This window comes from Neofelis nebulosa, chromosome 2 (assembly GCF_028018385.1).
Source record: "Neofelis nebulosa isolate mNeoNeb1 chromosome 2, mNeoNeb1.pri, whole genome shotgun sequence".
Classification (NCBI taxonomy): Eukaryota; Metazoa; Chordata; class Mammalia; order Carnivora; family Felidae; genus Neofelis; species Neofelis nebulosa.
In genome coordinates, this window is record NC_080783.1 from 196497096 (window position 1) to 196515039 (window position 17944).

Sequence of the window (17944 nt, forward strand, 5' to 3'; positions counted from 1 at the left end):
TGAGAGCTTGTCTCTCTTTGGGAAGCAATCCCAGTGATAGTGATCGGGGACATCAGTTCTTTGGAGACATAGTGGGGGTCCATGTGCTCTGGGGCCTCTCACCCCCTCCTTCTCTGAGTGGGGGTGAGAGCAGTGCTCTCCTGGGAGAAGGGACCCAGCTCCTTCTCCGTGTGCAAGGCACAGGACAGCTGCAGGCCAGGTCTGGAGATGGTTGAGACTCCCTTCATTTCACTTGGGGAGGGGAGGGCTGGTAACTTCTGACCCTTGGGCCCTAGTTCCCTGGGGCTGGCAGCAGTCTGGCTTTGCTGTGAACACTGGGTCTTGTCCTGCTGTGCCAACCATGGTGTTCTCAGCTCTGTCTCCCAGCCCCCCATCCTCAGCAGGCTTTCGTATGATTCACCTGTCCCTGCACATACCCACATGTTACATACATACACAAATTTCATATCTCCAGTCTCTGGATGTATCCACATATGTAACACCAGCACACGAGTGCACTCGCATAGACCGTAGAGACACGGTGTTCTTGTTCACGCACACACACACACACACCCTGTGGCGGAGGAAATATAGGGGGGTGAGTGTCGCTAGAACACTAGGTGTGAGAAGAGACCTTGAGTGCTAAGGTTGGAGGCATGGGTGGGGCCAGCTTTTGAAGAACATCAAGTGACATTTGAGGGAGTATGAATCCCACATGAGTGATGGGGGCCACCAAAGGGCTTTCACAGGGAAGCGACGTGACCCTATCAGCTCTCTGGAGAATGGGCTGGATTGGGGCAAGTCTAAAGACAGAACAGGGAGGAGGGGACTGTCTCTAAGTCCCTGAGAAGAAGGTGGTATGGGGGAGGTGGCCCTGAGGCCTCAGCAGAGGGGTGTGGAGGAGGGACGGATAGGAGAGAGGAAAGGAAACCCCTTCCAGAGACTGACATGGGCGGTTCTGGTGAGGGCGGCTGGACAGACCAGCCAATCTGGGGGACAGGTGGGTTTGGGGCAAGGACAGGAGTTCACTTGGTCCAGGTGCAGCTGGAGGCATCTATAAGACCTCCACGTGGAGAAGCCTGAAGGTGGTAAGACGTAGGTCCTTGAGTCTGGAGAAGATCTGGGCTGGGACTTTGCAGACAGATGAGGAGTCAGCCACGCAAGGGACAGCTTGGAAAACAGGAACGCGCTATGGGGGCTGCATGCTGCTGGCCACGTGCCAGCTCCTCTACCTGGAATATCCTGCCTTCTCTGCCAAGACCATACCTAATGCCTCTTCCAGGAAACTCCTCCGAATTATTCCTTCCCAGCATCCCTGAGGCTGTGTGCCACTGGCTGGGGCAGCAGAGTGCAGCCAAGGAGAAGGGGGGCAGGGGGCAGGGTGGGGCAGGGCCCTGGGCCAGTGTCTGTCACCTCCTGGGCCCCTGTGTTGTCTGCATTTCCCTAGTTACTTTGGAGCTGGGTAGGACCACTCAAATTCTTCTGTTTCTTTTTTTAAGTAGGCTTCACATTCAGTGTGGAGCCCAATGCGGGGCTTGAACTTACAAACCCTGAGATCAAGACCTGACCTGAGATGAAGAGTCAGACGCTTGACCCACTGGGCCTCCTAGGCGTCCCCAGAAACTATTCTTACTAGGATCTAGGGGAGGCCTGTCAGACCGGCAGCAGACTAGAAGCAGGCGAAGCAGGCCCCTGCTCGGCTCCGTAAAAGTGGTATCCGTCCAAGTGATACTGCCTGCCTGGCAGAGCCACATTTCTCCTCTTCCGGGTCCTGGGGCCCATCTGCTCTCTCCAGCTACTGTTCCAGCTTATTCTCTTTCTTTCAGCTCTGGCCTCGCCCACACCACCCTGGCAACCTCTCCCAGGGAGCTCCTGGAACTTCTGTGTAATCACATCCCAAATTTATTGAGCATTTACTATGTGCCAGACACTGAGATAAGTGCTCGGTCTGGATTATCTTACTTAATCCTCTTAGCAGCTCTCTGAGCTGGGCGCAGTGATTATCCCCATTTTATTGGCAAGAAAACTGAGGTGCAGGGTGGTGAAGTAACTTGCTCGGTAAATAGCAAGGTAGGGATTTGAACCGGAGCCTTCTGTCTCCAGGGCCCCCTCTCCTCGCCAATGTGCTCTGCTAACTGTTATAAATTAGCTGCCAACCTGCAGCCGGAGGGCAGGCGAATTCACAGCCAGGTCTGTGGGACGCCAGCACCATTCTCCAAGCCATGATGCTCTGTGCCTGCCTGACCCCGACAGCCTCACTGCCCACCTCGGGGCTTGTGGTCTGCACCAGCGGCCGCTAGAACCACCTCCACAGCTGAGTCTGCATCCCCGCCTCACTCCTGCCTTCCAGTCTGTGCCTGGATGACAACAACTTCAACACAGGAGCCAGGCAGGCCCTGTGAGTGGGGGGATGGCGACCCTGGCTTCCAAGAGGTGCTCTGCTTGTAGGAGACATCTGTCAGAAAGTGTTAGTCACCGCAAAAGCTTTGCAGAAGTGGATCTTTATTTGTTATTTTTTTACGTTTATTCATTTTTGTGTGTGTGTGTGAGAGAGAGAGAGAGAGAGCGTGTGCGCATGAGTCGGGGAGGGGCAGACAGAGAGGGAGACCGAGAATCCCGAGCAGGTTCCGCACTCTCAGCACAGAGCCTGATGCGCGGCTTGAACTCATGAACCGTGAGATCATGACCTGAGCCGAAATCAAGAGTCGGACGTTTAACTGACTGAGCCACCCAGGTGCCCTAGATCTTTATTTTGATACATAAACATAGGTTGTTTATGTGTGGGAGGGTGTGTTGTGTCTATTATCATACACGTAAATGCAAGAGCTACGTGCAGATGTGTTCTGGGTTGGTCTGTTTTTATATATGCATGTTTGAATATGAGAGAGAGAGAAGACGTGTGTGTGTGTGTGTGTGTGTGTGTGTGTGTGTAAGGAGAGCACTTGAATGGATTTGTGCATATTAGATGTGAAAGTTCACCCGTATGCCTGAGTTACATGTAAGAGATCGTGGGGGGGGGCACCTGGGTGGCTCAGTCAGTTAAGCGTCCGACTTCAGCTCAGGTCACGATCTCGCGGTCCGCGGGTTCAAGCCCCGCGTCGGGCTCTGGGCTGATGGCTCAGAGCCTGGAGCCTGCTTCCGATTCTGTGTTTACCTCTCTCTCTGCCCCTCCCCTGTTCATGCTGTGTCTCTCTCTGTCTGAAAAATAAATAAACGTTAAAAAAAAAAATTAAAAAAAAAAAAAGAGATCGTGGTGTCCAAGTAACGAGCTTCTCCAGGGCAGAGACAGTTCTAACTCCTGTAGGGCCTAGATGGGTGGTCTCTACCTGCACAGGGGGTCCATGAAGCCTTTGGACTTAGGGCTCCAGAAATGAGCAAAATTGAACAGACAAGCAAGAGGCAAGGCCTTTCCTTTCTTACTGTGCCTGATTCTCAAGCTGCCAAATGTCCACCAGGCACCATCTTCGGCCCTGTGGGGGGCACCTGTGGGCAATGGGGCCTTCGAAGCAGACTTCTCAGCCGGCAAGATGGCCCCATGCCTCCCTGCCCTTCTCCACCGCCTCACTGTCACAGCTAAGGGGATTAAACGAAAGGGGGTTGACTGTACAGTTAGACCACAGAAGTGGCCAGAAAGCTCTGGGCCCACTGATGGAGAGAGGAGGGCTCAAAGACCCACGTGGGGACTCAGACGCAGTGTTTCGTCAGCATCCTGGGGTCACTGTATCTGCCATCTCCTGCAGAAGGCATGGGACATAGGGCGATGACAGTGGGTGCAGAAGGCATGAGACAGGGTGATGACAGTGGGTAGACACCTCCCTTCTCAGTCGAATTCTTCTTAGAAAGAGGGAAACCAAGGGGTCCAGAGCCTTTGGAATATTGTGCCTTCTTCCAGTGGGATGCAAGCTAAATCATTTCTTGCCTTAAGATAAGAGAGGCTGTGAGGAATGCTGGGGATTCCCAGGCCCTGGACAGGGAGCCACATGCAGGCAATGGGGGCCCTGGGCTTCCAGCAGGGTATAGGGGACTAAGGCCCAGCCCTGGGGAGGGGGTTGCAAAGGTTAGGGAAGGTTCAAGGGAAAGCCAGGCCAAGGATACAGCCTGGTGGAATAGCCCCAGCCAGGGAGGGATGATCCCCACTGTGGGCAGCCTCCCTCAGGGTTATGAGCCCCAGTCGCCCTGCCAAGCCAGCTCAGGCCTCCCTGTCTTCAAGCTCCTTTGCCAGGATAGGTTCAGGATTCATGACTTCCTCTCTATGGCTGGGCAGGGCTGAGGGCCTAGCAGGGCTAACCCTAGCCGGAAATTTCTAGAAGTCCCAGCCCACGGGACCCAGGGTCATTCTGCCCCAGCCAAACAGAAGATATATCCTGCTGTAAAAGGCATCAGATGGAAGAAAAACCCTATACCTTTGCCCTTTTATAACATATGCTGCATTCAACTGGAAGTGATAAGTTTAATGCTTTGGTAAGAATTGATCCCACCCCTCAAAATTACTGACCAATAGAGCCTAGGAAACCTCAGGCCATCCCAGCTTCCAGAAGAACATAGGTTTGGCCCCCCCTTGTGCCAAAGGGGGATTATGTCTGTAAAAAAAAAAAAAATTCATGTTAACCTGGAAAGTTCTATGTAAATGTCAGCTATCATTGCTGTAGTCATTTTCTGATGGTGATGATTAATAACATAAATAAAACAACTCGGGTTTATCTTATCTTAGACTCTAGCAATTCCCAAAACGTGTTCCGTAGACCAATTCAGAAGTTAAGTGTTTCTGAGGGAAAACAAAAAAGGGAGAGGAGAGTTTCTGAAGTTAAATTTTGGAGATTCTGTTTAAGGTTACTCAGGTTTCTCTCCTGAAGAACCTCTTGGATAAATTCATAACAATTGGTTTCTTCTAGAGGAGCACGTTTCTGTAGTATTTCTGCAAAATCACTTGACCCACGGATTGCTTTTCTCATGGAATTTATTTCCCAGTGTTGTCTGGAACATACTTTGGGAAGCATTTCTCAGCTCCATTCTGTAGTTAATCAGATTTACCCCCAAATTGCATATTTAGCTATTCTAAGTGTAACACTGACCGTATTTTGCAGGATTTCCCACACAGGGCGCCACTGATTCTCCATGCATCGCTATATCCAGACAAGTTTCAGAGTCCCTGTGCTCGGGTGTCGTGGGGTGTGGAGGGCTGGGCGGGGAGTGACGTGGCTTGGGGCCGCGGAGATCCACAGAGGCTGATCACGGAGGACCTTGTGCCAGCCTAAAGCTGCTCATCAGAGGGGCTGAGGTTTGCCACCGGCTCCAGAAGCAGAAGGACATGTTGGTGCATAGTAACACAGGCTGGAGCGTCCCTTGGGGAATGACTGGGGGAAGAAGTGGGTAACACAGTCCACTGTTCCTCTGTAATCCTGCTGCACCTCAAAATTATGCAGCCCCCACCCTGGGAGGCTCTGAACTTCCCCATCCACAGCCTCTCTTTTTTTGTTTAGTGTTGTGTTCTCTAAAGGGAGGGCTACCTCTCTCCTTTTCGTCTTCCCCATTTTTCCAGAGAGATCCCTGGTGCCTTAAGAAGCTGAAGTCATTGATGTGGAGGCAACATCCCCCCTCTGGGACAGGGTTGCCAAAACTGGCAAATTAAAATAGAGGGTGCCCAATCAAATTCGAATCTCAACTAACAAATACTTTTTAGTATAAGTATAACCCAAATGCTGTGTGGGATATACCTATGCTAACAAAACTATTTGTTTCTCTGAAATTCAGATTTGACTGGGCATTCTTTGTTCTAACCTGCAACTCTATTCTGGGGCATAGGATGTAGCCTTTTCAGTAGTGCTTCTAAAGCACGTCAGGTGAAAGTGAGGAGGCCATGGGATCCTGTGGTTACAAAGTGCCAAGGAGAATTCCACAGTGTCAGCCCCTCTGTGGCCTCTGCTGGTGGGAGAGTGGATGCATGGACAGCCCCAGCTCATCGGGATGGGGAAAGGGGGCCAACAAGGATTTGAGTGGGTGTGGGTCAAGCACGCTGTAGGTCTGGCAGCAAGAGGAACTGTGTAGGGGCCCAGAGCACTGGCTCCATGCTGGGAAAGCAGGCTTGAAGCTGGGGAGATCAAGGTTACCACCTGACGAAGGACACAGCACTGTGGCCAAATGGCACGAGTTTCATCCCTAGCCCTGATCCCAACCAGCAGTGTGACACTGGGTCACAATGAGCCCTGCTGTTCCTCATCCCCCAGCTCTCAAAAGGGGACAGCCATGGTTCCTCTGTCAGGGGAAGATGAAATAGAACAGCCCAGATAAAGTGCTGAGCGGAGGAGCGCCCGGCTCATATTAAACATCCAAATGGTGACCATAACTATCATTACAATTAGCCGTGCAACTCTTTGGCTCTCTCAGTTTAGCTCTTTTTCCTACAGTGGGGTTCATGAATGCCAACCTAAAGAGTAGCATGAAGACTGGGGCACCTGTGTGGCTCAGTCGGTTGAGCGTCTGACTTCGGCTCAGGCCATGATCTCACAGTTCATGGGTCCAAGCCCCACAAGAGCTCTCAGCTGTCAGCGCAGAGCCCTCTTTGGATCCTCTGTCCAGGCCACTCCCTTGCCCCGCCCCTCTCCCACTCATTGTCTCTCTCTCTCAAAAATAAACATTAAAAAAAAAGACTAAGTTAAGTCTGATTTTAATGGGAAAGAGTGGAGACTGAACATAGGCAAGCCCTTCCCTGAAGCCAGCACAGTGCCACCTGTTTCCAGGGCCAAACTGAAAGGGAAAGGAAATGTGACTTTGGTCTCAGTCCTCGGGTGCTTACTGCCTGTGTTTGCCCTGCCCACTTCCCACCGGTCACCTCTGTCCAGGGCTCTCACCTGCTTGGTTCACTCTCCTCCCTGCCCCTTCCCATCCTTGATGCCTAGTTAAAATAAATAAATAAATAAATAAATAAATAAATAAATAAATAAATAAATAAATAAATAAATAATCGTACAACTGAGCTAAGGGCGTAACTGAATACACACCAGTTCAGGACTGCCAAACTATGGGCTGGCTGCCTGTTTTTTTTTTTTTTTTTTAATTTTATTTTTAATGTTTTTATTTATTTTTGAGGCAGAGAGAGAGACAGAACTTGAGCAGAGGAGGGGCAGAGAGAGAGAGGGAGACACAGAATCCAAAGCAGGCTCCAGGCTCCGAGCTGTCAGCACAGAGCCTGACGCGGGGCTTGAACTCACAGTCTGTGAGATCATGACCCGAGCCGAAGTCAGACGCTTAACCAACTGAGCCACCCAGGTGCCCCATGGCTGCCTGTTTTCTAAGTAAAGTTTTATTGACATGTGTGTTGTCTGTGGATGCTTTTGCACGACAGTGAAAGAGTTGAATCATTGAGACAGAGACCATAAGGCAAGGCCAAAAATATTTTCTATCTGGTCCTCTACAGAAAAATAGTTTGCCAACCCTGCACTAGTTTATTGCTTTATATATATATATGCTAATATATAATGCATATTCTTATATTTATATTATATACATTATATATATGTACACATATAAAATTCATTCAACACATTCCAACAAGACACCCTCTTCCTGCCAGGCATTAAGTTGAACACTAGATAAATAAAGAAGAAGTCATTCCTGCCCCTCGGGGGAGTCCAGAGATGAAACGGGCACCTAAACAAACAATTACAGGCAGGCTCAGCTCCTGCTTGGAAGCCAGGGTGTTGTAAATGAATGGATGAATGAGTTGCAACGTCATATGACAAGTGCAGGAATTAAAGTGCAACTAAATTCCAACATAATTCCGTAAGTGGGATCCAAAAATCCCAATCATGTAAGATGTGGGACATGAGATCGCAAAATGAAGAGATGACCGGGGCGGTGATGGGGGGTAGGGGGGACCCTCTGTAGTTAATGGGCTGGGAGTTCTGGGATTCTGGGAGCCAAATGCCAATGGCATTATGCTTGGATGCTTGGATTTACATTCTGTCACGATGTGTTCTCTTGGGATTTTACAGTTTCCACAAGACACGAAGGGTATCAAGGAGGGCTTCCCAGAGAAAGTGACATTTAATGTGGCTTTGAAGGATGAGTAGGAATTTTCCAGATGGGAAATTTGAGAGAAAAGCAAGATGTGCTTAGGGTGCCTGTGGTTTAGAATAGCCATAGTGGAGGGGATAAGATTGGGGGGACCAGGAGATAAAGCAGAAGATGTTGGCAGGGGCTGCCTCACAGAAGGATGGGGCTGCATGAGCCCAAGCTTTAATTTATTCTGACAGCAATGGGAAAGCTCTCACAGTTTTCTTTTTCTTTCCTTTTATTTCTTATTATTAATTTTTCAAATCATTATTTATTCTTGTATTAACCAAGCAAAGACCAGAGGGCCTGCATTCGCCATTGCTTGGTGGTAGGGAAGCCTTTTTGACACATGTGTCCCTGATGGGGTGTGAACAAGGCAGGGCCGTGGTGAATTTGCCGTTCTGGAATGCTCACTCCAGCAGCGGCGAGGAGGTCAGAGTGGGGTGCAGAAGTCCAGGGCAGGGATGATGAGGAACGACAAAGGAGAGGGAAGGCTAGGGCAAGTCTGATTTATGGAGCACAGCAAAGTCCAGGAGCGAAGCCAGGCTTGCTGCCCCCAGAAGTCAAAGTCCAGCCATAAGAAAGGCCCTGGAGATTGAACAGTTCACAGCTCAGACAGGTAAACCCAACGGCGTTAATGGAATAACCAACATGAATAGGTTACTGTGAGTGGTTGTCAATCTCAGTTCCACGTTGCAGTCACCCATATGAACCCAAGCTCTACCTCTGATTCAGTAGGCTGGGGGACAGGCATCAGTATCTTTATGAAACTCCCCACGTGACCCTGATGCTGAAGGTTGCAAAAACTGGAAACAAAAGCCGAGAGAACATGCTCACGGTGGGGGGCTTACACCCGGCACCGGTCAGGGAGGGGCCTGACGGGACAGGTCCCTGTGAACTCGTGGGCGGCACACCCCATCTGAGGCCCTGGTGCCCTTGCCTTCGTTTGATTGACAGGCAGCGGGCAATGGACAGGACTAGGCTCTGGTTGACGCCCCAAGACCTCCCCGAGGAGAATGAGTGTAAGTCCTCTACGAGGATGTCTCAGGATACACCAGCCACTGTGGACTCTGTGGAGTCGTCAGTGCAAGCACTGCCTGGTGAGGATGCGAAGGGCTCAGCTGCCAGGCACTGCTGTGGAAACCCAGCCTTCCCCCGCAGCGAGCCATGTGGCCTCGAGTAAATGGCCCGGCCTCTCTGGCGATCATGCTCATCTCCACAAGGGATAACAATAGCATCTCTCTCAATGCGTTGTTGGAAGGATTAAATAAGGTCATGAAGTCATTCAATCAGCTTTTATCAAAGTATTAGTATACATGAGGTGCGGCGTTCTAGGAACTGGAACACAGAAGTGAACAAAAGAGACTACAAACTGTCTTTGTGTAGCTTACATAGTACCAGGGTGAGACAAAGAATATTGAATGTATCAAATATGTGGTGTGTCAGATGGGAGGAGAGGAAGTAGAGACAGCGAGTGTACACGCTTCTCTGAGCACAAAGCACATGGCACTGAGGATAGCACATAGTAAGTGTGCAATAAACTATGTTTCCAAGGCCAAACAGCTAAAAGCAAGAGAGTTATAAAGAATAACTAAGATCAGGGTGCCTGGGTGGCAGAGTCGGTTAAGCGTCTGACTTCAGCTCAGGTCATGATCTCATGGTGCGTGAACTTCAGCCCTGCGTTCAGCTCTATGCTTACAGCTCAGAGCCCAGAGTCTGCTTCAGATTCTGTGTCTCCCTCTCTCTCTGCCCCTCCCCCTCTCATGCCCTGTCTCTGTCTCTCAAAAATAAACATTAAAAAAATGTAAAAAAAAAAAGAATAACTAAGATCATGTGTGATGCAGAAGTAGGTACCCAGAAGATAATGGTTTTTATTCCTCCCTCCTCTGACTGCCCACTAGCCCTCAGTCACACACACACACACAATGCCATCTCCTTTTTCCATGTTGAGGGTTGTGGGAAATGCAGTCCTTCTCTCTGAATCTTTTTTTCCCAGCCATCCTGCCACTTAGTATCAACCGTATGGCCATGGAGATGAAACAAGTGACTTGATGGAAGATAAGAAATCAAAACATATGGAGGGTGCTTGTCCAGAGAGCATAAATGACTCTTCATTATAATATGGGAACTAAAGTCTCAAATTAAAAATAAAAGAAGGCACAGTGTAGCTTTTGCTGCACTGCAACCACAGAGGAGATTCATTGTCATACAATCACTGAGAATATTATATTGATTGGCAAGAGCCAGGCTTTGTAGAAGGGACAGAATTCCCCACAGCTAATCTACAATGGAATTGTTCAATGTCAGGCACAGCTTTAATAATATTGTTCTGGACTGCGTTGGATGTAAATACCCCACTCTTCATTTTGTGAGCAATCAAAGGGAAGTTTTATAGATGGGAGAGCATGAACAGCTATAATATCTGTGCCAAAAAACACATGGACAAAATCAAAAATATCAAAGAATGCCTCACCTAGAAAGGCTTGTTGCTTTGTGGCTTATCTCCGATCTCCTCTGTCTGTCCAGCAAGTTGCACATCAGATACATTACAAAAGCCCACACTTTAAATGTTGCCCTTGACATTATTAAAAAATACCAGGTTAGTAAATCAGACTGGAGAAAAAAACCAGACTATTAAATCTGGGCAGTCAGGTAATCACCCTTCATCTTGTCGTGGCACCTACAATGGTGGAGGGAGGAAGGGAACTCTGGCTGATTAAGCACCCACTGTATGGTGGGTTCTCTTAGTATCACAGTCCATTTAAGAGTGCTGAACAATGTAGCCAAAAAGACTGAGATTCACAGCCCAGCTCTGCCATTTCTAGCTGTGTGGCCTGGAGGAAGTCACCTAAACTCTCTGTGCCTCAGTTTTTTGCATCTATAAAATGAGGGTAATAGTTATCCCACCGGAATCGTTTTGAGGACTAAGTAAAATACATTTGTAGCCCAGGGCCTGAAACATACCAGGAACTCAATAGCAGGTGTTATAGATCTGGTTTTACTTACTGTGCACAACAGCCCTGCTCTAGGTTGAATTGTGTCCCCCAAAAGATCTATTGAAGTCCTAAAACACCTAGTAGCTGTGAATTTGACCTCGTTTGGAAATAGGGTCTTTGCAGATGAGGAAGTGAAGATGAGTTCCTTAGGGTGTATCTCAATCCCAATCCAGTATATTGGTGTCCTTATAAAGAGGTGAAATTTGGACATAGAGAAACAATGCCAAGTGAAGATAGAGGATGGGAGTGAAGCATCTATAAGCCAAGGGATACCAGAGATTGCCAGAAAACCACCAGAAACTAGGGAGACGCAAACATTTCCCATAGACTTCTAAACTTGCATATTGTCAGACAATAAGAATCTGTCTTTTTTTTTTAAGCCACCCAGTTTGTGGTACACTGTTACAGCCCTAGGAAACTAACACAATACCCCCCATGGGAAGGAAAAGTATCCTTATTTTTAGATGAAGAATTGAAGGGCAGAGGTGACAATTACAGCTCAAGATCACTCAGCTAGAGGTGGTTCAGTTGAGAGTGGAATCCACACCTCTCTGAGCCCAACATCTGCCCTCCCGCCTCCTTCACCGTGTGGCCTCTCAGGAGCGGCGCTCAAGATAAAAAAGGAGGTGGTGTTGGGAACGAGCCCCCATTCATCACACCCGAGTCCCAGAGGAGGTGCCAGGTCAGAGTGGTCTGATTACGAACAGCTCATTAAGTAAAGAGCAGTGAGTGTTTGAGAGTGACTTTTTAGAAAGAATCGACTTTTATTTATAGTGACGTTCCAGTCATTAATTTCGAAGGAAGAAAGCCCAAAGCAGAAGCAGGTTCATTAAAAATTTGACATTAGTAATTTAATTAAATTGGGTCTTCGCGTCTCGTTGCGGAAAATGGAACGTTAGTTCTACACCAGTTCTCAGCCCATTTCCCCTGGTTGGCTCCCTCCCCTCACCTTAGCTTGCTTTCTTCTCCAAATGTTTACCTGACCCGCCCCTCCAACCCCCTGACACTCACAAGCACACACATATCACAGTCACTGCCTCCGTTGCCGCAAGCCAGTAGCACGAGCTCATGGGAAAGGCCGAGGAGGCGGGATCACGGGAACACCCATGGAAGCCAGCAGCATGGGATCATGGGAAATGCCAAGCTGGGCTAGTGGACAGGTTGATGGAGGTAATCCTTTCATTTGGGTCATCTCACCCAGTAGAGGTGGAGAATGGACCCGGAGAGCTCTTCAGTCCTTGAGATAAGTCTTTCACAAAAACATAAGCCTCTTGAGGGAAGGGACCGGCTTTGTCTAGTTCACTGCTATAGTCCCAGCACAGTAGGCCTGCAATGAGTTTTCGTTGCATGAAGGAATTATTACATGAATAACTCCTCCACACAACCAATTAATGAAAATGTAGTCACGTCCCTACAAGTGCCAGAGTATTGCGTTAGGCTCCCAGGGTACACCCTGCCCTCATGGCCCTATGGCCTGATGGAATAAGGCATCTGCCATTTTCTGAGCACCTACTGTGTGCCGGGCACTGTTGTCAGCCATGCATCAGCTATTATTTGTAACGCCCTCAGCCACTAGACATTATTGTTCTCCTTTCGCAGTTGAGGAAACCAAGGCTTAGAGAGGTCACAAGGCCACAGAGTAAGACAGAGACAGGGCCAGGCTGCAGAGCCAGACCATGGTGATTCCAAAGTCTGCCATTTTTCTCTACAGTATGCTTTCTCCTCCTGGAAGGGGAGGTTAAGAAGAGAGAGGGGCAGGCTTCTTTTGGAGGGTAATAACATCAATGCTGGTAGAGAGGGTCCTGGAAGACAGCAACGCGGTCAGGAAGAGGGCACAGCAAGGGCCTGGGAAGCCCTCTAGAATCCAGGCTGGCCACCTGTACTTCTTTGTCTTTACTTCTCATCCTTGCCACCCCTGCCCTCTTGTTTCAGGCTGCCTGAGCTCCTAGATTGTCTCTGGTCTCAGGGTATTTGCACACGTTTCCTCTTCCTGGAACACTCTTTGACCTAGATAATTCTTACTGATCTCTCAGGATCCAGCATAGATGTCACCTCTTCCAGGAAGCCATCTCTGACTGCCCCAGACTGGGTTTGGTTTCCTGCCTGGTCCCTATCACATCATAACATTTAAGATACCTTTAATTATGCACACTTCCCATTAAATGTGGACTGGGAGCTCACATTCACATGTATCATTCTCACTGCGTGCCAGGCTCTGTCCTGAGCACTTTCCAAATCTTAGCTCACTTAATTCTTACAAGTACCCCGTGGGGGATGAAGGTGCCATTGTGGTCCCTGTCTTGCAAGTGAGAAGACTGAGGCACAGGGGGTTAAGAGACTTGCTCGGGAGCCCGCAGGTAGCAAGCCATCGGGCCAGGATGTGAACCCAAGTTCTCGAGTCTGTACTTCCCACCACCCTGCTCCACAGCCTTTCAGTGACACCTTAGCAAATCATCGCCTGGTGATGGACATGTACTTGGATGGCCCTCTGGGTGTGGTTGTGAGCCGCTGTCCCTGACCTGTGGGGACATCCTGGATTGGTAGGAGGTATGACTTTCAGGGCACAGGCAGTTCTAACTCTGGGGAGAAAGGCAGAGGACTGGGGGAGCCAGGTCAGGTTGAATAAGCGACTTGGGCAGAGGAGCCGCGCCCAGCCTCCCTCCTCAGACTGGCAGGTCGTGATGCTCTTGCACCCTCCGAGGTATCCTCTGGATAATGAGGCTACACGCACCGCTGGCCGTGACTGCTTCGGCTCTGGTCGCACGCGGAACATCATATTCTCCAGCTCCCCAGCTCCCCCTTTAAATGGCTCAGTCGGATCAGAGCTGGGGTTCTCGCCTTCCCACTCCACTGCCTGTTCCAATGCTAACGACCCCTTCGACTCTCCCAAACCCGCTGGGTCAGAGTACCCCTCCGGCGGCCAGGGCAGACGCACATGAAAGAAAGGACACTCGGTTTAATGAGCACCTACTCCATTCCATGCTCTGCGTCCCTTCCCTGGTCGTGAGAGGGAGTGTGGACTCTGAAATCAGGGCAAGCAAACCCAAGAGATTAAAGTGATTTCCCTGAGGCATCTCGAGTGATGGGACAAACGTAATCCACAGCCATGGCTGAGCAGGAGAAGAGGCAGGAAACCTGGATGGCTGGCTACACACTGCCAGTGTGGCTCCTCCTTAATGCCTGACAACTGACAGTATGGAGGGACTAGGCAGCCTTGAGAGGGCCGGCTCGTCTGCAGGAGAAACGAGACCCGGGGGGTGACCCGCCTGGGTGGGTGCTGTGCAGAAGCAGGTGTCAGGTCTCGAGCCCAACTCACAGCCTGTGTGTCTCCCTCTCACAGTTCTCCCCAGTCACACATGTGGGAACCCCGGGCGGCTGCCCAACGGCGTCCAGCAGGGCTCAACCTTCAACCTCGGGGACAAGGTCCGCTACAGCTGCAACCCTGGCTTCTTCCTGGAGGGCCACGCCGTGCTTACCTGTCACGCTGGCTCTGAGAACAGTGCCACGTGGGACTTCCCCCTGCCCTCCTGCAGAGGTAGGTGGCCGGGGAGGGTCTGGGCGGGGTGGGCTGTGACTGGATGGGAGGCGGGAGTTTCCAGTTGGACCTGATCTTCAGTGGGGAAACTACACCATGCACTCCAGCAAGGCCTGGGGTACTTGCTATGGGGAGCACATGTCTGGGGGCCACCAAGGGTGCTCAGGGTCCCCAGGTATTCTAGAGGCTTCTCAGCCTCACTTGACCTTCTAGCCCTCAGGTGTGCACTCCCTCAATCCTCTACCCCTACATCAACAAACTTATTTTTAGCTAGTCTGCCCTTCTGTCTAGAAGAAACATCTTTTGTTTTCCATTACAGAGAGTCTGTCCTGTGCATGGATCTCCCCAGCTGCTTTTGTTCTTACTGACCCCACCCTGGCGGTTAGTCTTTTCTCTTTCCTATAAATTCAGCCTCCTCCCTGTTTAATGGGGTCTTCTCAGCCTCCAAATATGCTCAAAACCTGTTTACCCGAACAGCCCCCTCAAAACCCACTACCTTCCTTCGGTGCTATATCAGCCTTAGCCTCCCAGCTATGATGGCCCAGCTTATCCTGGTTTCCCTGGGATTTTTCCCATTTTTAGCTCTGAAAGTCCCACATCCTGGAAATGCCCTAAGTCGCAGGCAAACCGGGACAGTAAGTCACCCTCTTCCGAGCCTATTTCTTTTTTTTTTTTTTTTTTTTTATCATTTATTTATTTTTGAGAGACAGAGAGAGAGTGTGAGTGGGGGAGGGGCAGAGACAGAAGGAGACACAGAATCTGAAGCAGGCTACAGGCTCTGAGCTGTCAGCACAGAGCCTGATACGGGACTCAATACACGAACCTCGAGATCATGACCTGAGCCAAAGTCGGATGCTTAACTGATTGAGCCACCCAGGTGCCCCTTCCCAGCCTGTTTCTTATTGCCCCTCCACCCCACCATAACTGAGTTTATTTCTAAAGTAATTCCCATTCCTGTAATCTGATGATAAAAATAACATATGATCATTTTTAAATGATCTTATAAAATATGGAAAAGTGTAAAGAAGAAACAAAACTTAACCATTTTAATGATGATTTTTCAGGTATTTCCTTCTCATCTTCTAACACACACTGCAGTATGCATATATTATGAATATGTGTATAATTGAGATTATCATGCATGTAGATTTTTTAAGCCACCTTTCAATGGCTGTGACATTGCACTGTAGCATTTCCCCAGGCCACCAGGAACACCTAGCATCTCAAAAGCTCAGTCCAGCCTGGTCTCTCCCCCAACTTCCCATTTACTCCTCTGGAGACTGGCCTTTGGCCCCAATATTCTGCATCATGTTGCCAAATCAGATGGGAATTGCTTTGGCCCTGATATTTCTTGACCTCTCAACAGCCTTCTGCACTATTGACCACTCTTTTCTTCTTGAAACTCTCGTCTTTAAATTGTATGGATCCCAGAACACTCAGATATAGGTCTGGGGGGGATCGTTTCAAGGAGTCGAGAAATGATTGGAACATGTAGCTCCCTTTGGGTTCAAGCTTTGCCTTTCTCTTAGAGGCAGGTTTTCTGTAATTACTATCCAAAGACTAGCTTGAGGAGACAAGCTCCCCACTCCCGCTATAAGCGTATACCCTTTTTACTATCTACACCAGAGGTGGAAAATACTTGGCACATAGATCTCTTCCCTTGCTCCCACTGCAATGGCAGACATGATTAATCGATCCCAGCACCCTTTCTTGAGCTCACACATGGCAGTGAATTCCTTCCTATGAACAGGCAATCCACAACCAGTCAGTGTGAGTTGCCATCTGCCTCCATGTTTGTTTACTCCTCTTCAGCCATGTTGGCCTGTCTTGGTGGAACCCAAGGGAACTAGAATCTCCCTTCTCGCCTTCCTAAGTCTTCTCTTAGGCCCCTTTTCTAACTTAGAATGTGCTTCTCATCACATGATTGGTATCAGGAATGACCAAACCCATCGGGTGAGACCTTGGCCCCTCCACACCGGTGTGTGGCCCTGAGTGGCCAACCACGGCTAGAAGCTGCTGTCTCCACTCCTCTTAGAGCATCCCTACCCACCCCCTGCCCAGAGGGTGCCACCGTTGAACACTCTGACCTTCCAAGGAGGGGTGTCAAGAGTCGTGACATGATAATAGAATATGAAACCTGATAGTAAATGGAATCAAGTGTTCTAGTTGTGAAACAAAACCCACAATTCTCTTTCCTCCCACAACACTATAAATACCATGCTCTTTTAATATGGAAATGAAAAACAGAGGTAGCCCAAGAATCAGGGGCAGAGGGGCTGTCATCCATCCTGTGCAATATACTTCACGTCAATATCTACCTTAGTAAGGTGGAAATCCACAACCCCGTCCAGTGTCTTCAGGGATCTTCGTCAGCTTCAGCCCTCTCTGAACCTGGAGCTCGACCGCCATGCCTCAACTCCCTGCGTTCTGCTCTGCTAACTTAGGTCAGGAACTTGGCCTATTTTTCTTCCATTTCTTCCTGTCCCGGGGGAAAAACAAAACAAAACAAAAAGGACAACCCACTGATAAAGGTGTTTGCATGCAGCGCGCCCTTTTTTGAAGGTTTGTGGCAACACAGGGAGTCTGCATCCCAGCAAAGCAAATGGCTTAAAATGAAAGTCTGAGCAATCATGAGCCTCTAAAGCTTTTGGCCCCTTCTCCCTGGAAGCTTGTCCCTGGCTTCTGTCTTAGCAGCCTTAGACTTCCCTGAGCTCAGACATTGCCCCTCTCATCTCGTTCCAGCCTCCTCCACTTGGTGCCTCTTAACTTTGGCCTCGCTGTGGGACTTGTGTCCGCTTAGGCAGAAGAGTCCCATTGCCCCTTGACTTGCCCTCTCCTGATAGAAGCATCCCTTCCCAGCCAAGCTATGTAGGCATCAGGTGGTATTGTCCTGAACAAAGAGAGCTTTCACCTGGAAGAAACTTTACTGGCTGTGAAAATACTTTTTTTTTTATTAATCCACTAGTAAAAGATAAGTCATAAGGGCGACCTCCTGGAGGCTTCCGTTGCTGGGTTGGCTCACTGTCCCCAGTCTAATGCCTGTGTGTCAGGGTGTGGGAGGCAGAGTGGACTGGGGTAATGGTGCCTCCCCCCAGCACTCACGTCACAGCCATGGCTCACGGGTGTGGGGTGCCTTTGTGGGGCACGACTGCCTCCCAAGCCTCTCTTCTTCCTCTTTTGGCCTCTTAGGTGATGACCATTCTTTCCCTTAAATGCTGGAGGGCTCAGCATGGCCTCATCTCTGGGAACATCTTACATCTCTTGGAACTTCTCATCCACTACATGGCTTCTAATTGTTGCAGGGAGGTGGCTCTTCAGTCTCTGTCCCCAGCCCCACCCTCTGTCCTACGCTTCAGGTCCACATGGGTCTCAGACTCTACTC

At 49.5% G+C, this 17944-nt stretch overlaps 1 protein-coding gene across 1 annotated transcript in view; it reads left to right on the forward strand.

Moving 5' to 3' along the window:
• CSMD2 (CUB and Sushi multiple domains 2) overlaps window positions 1–17944 on the forward strand; it is a 600568-nt gene that overhangs the window by 185870 nt on the left and 396754 nt on the right. Inside the window, 1 exon segment of the mRNA XM_058718151.1 lies at window positions 14368–14562. Within this exon segment, the coding sequence (XP_058574134.1) occupies window positions 14368–14562 (195 nt within the window).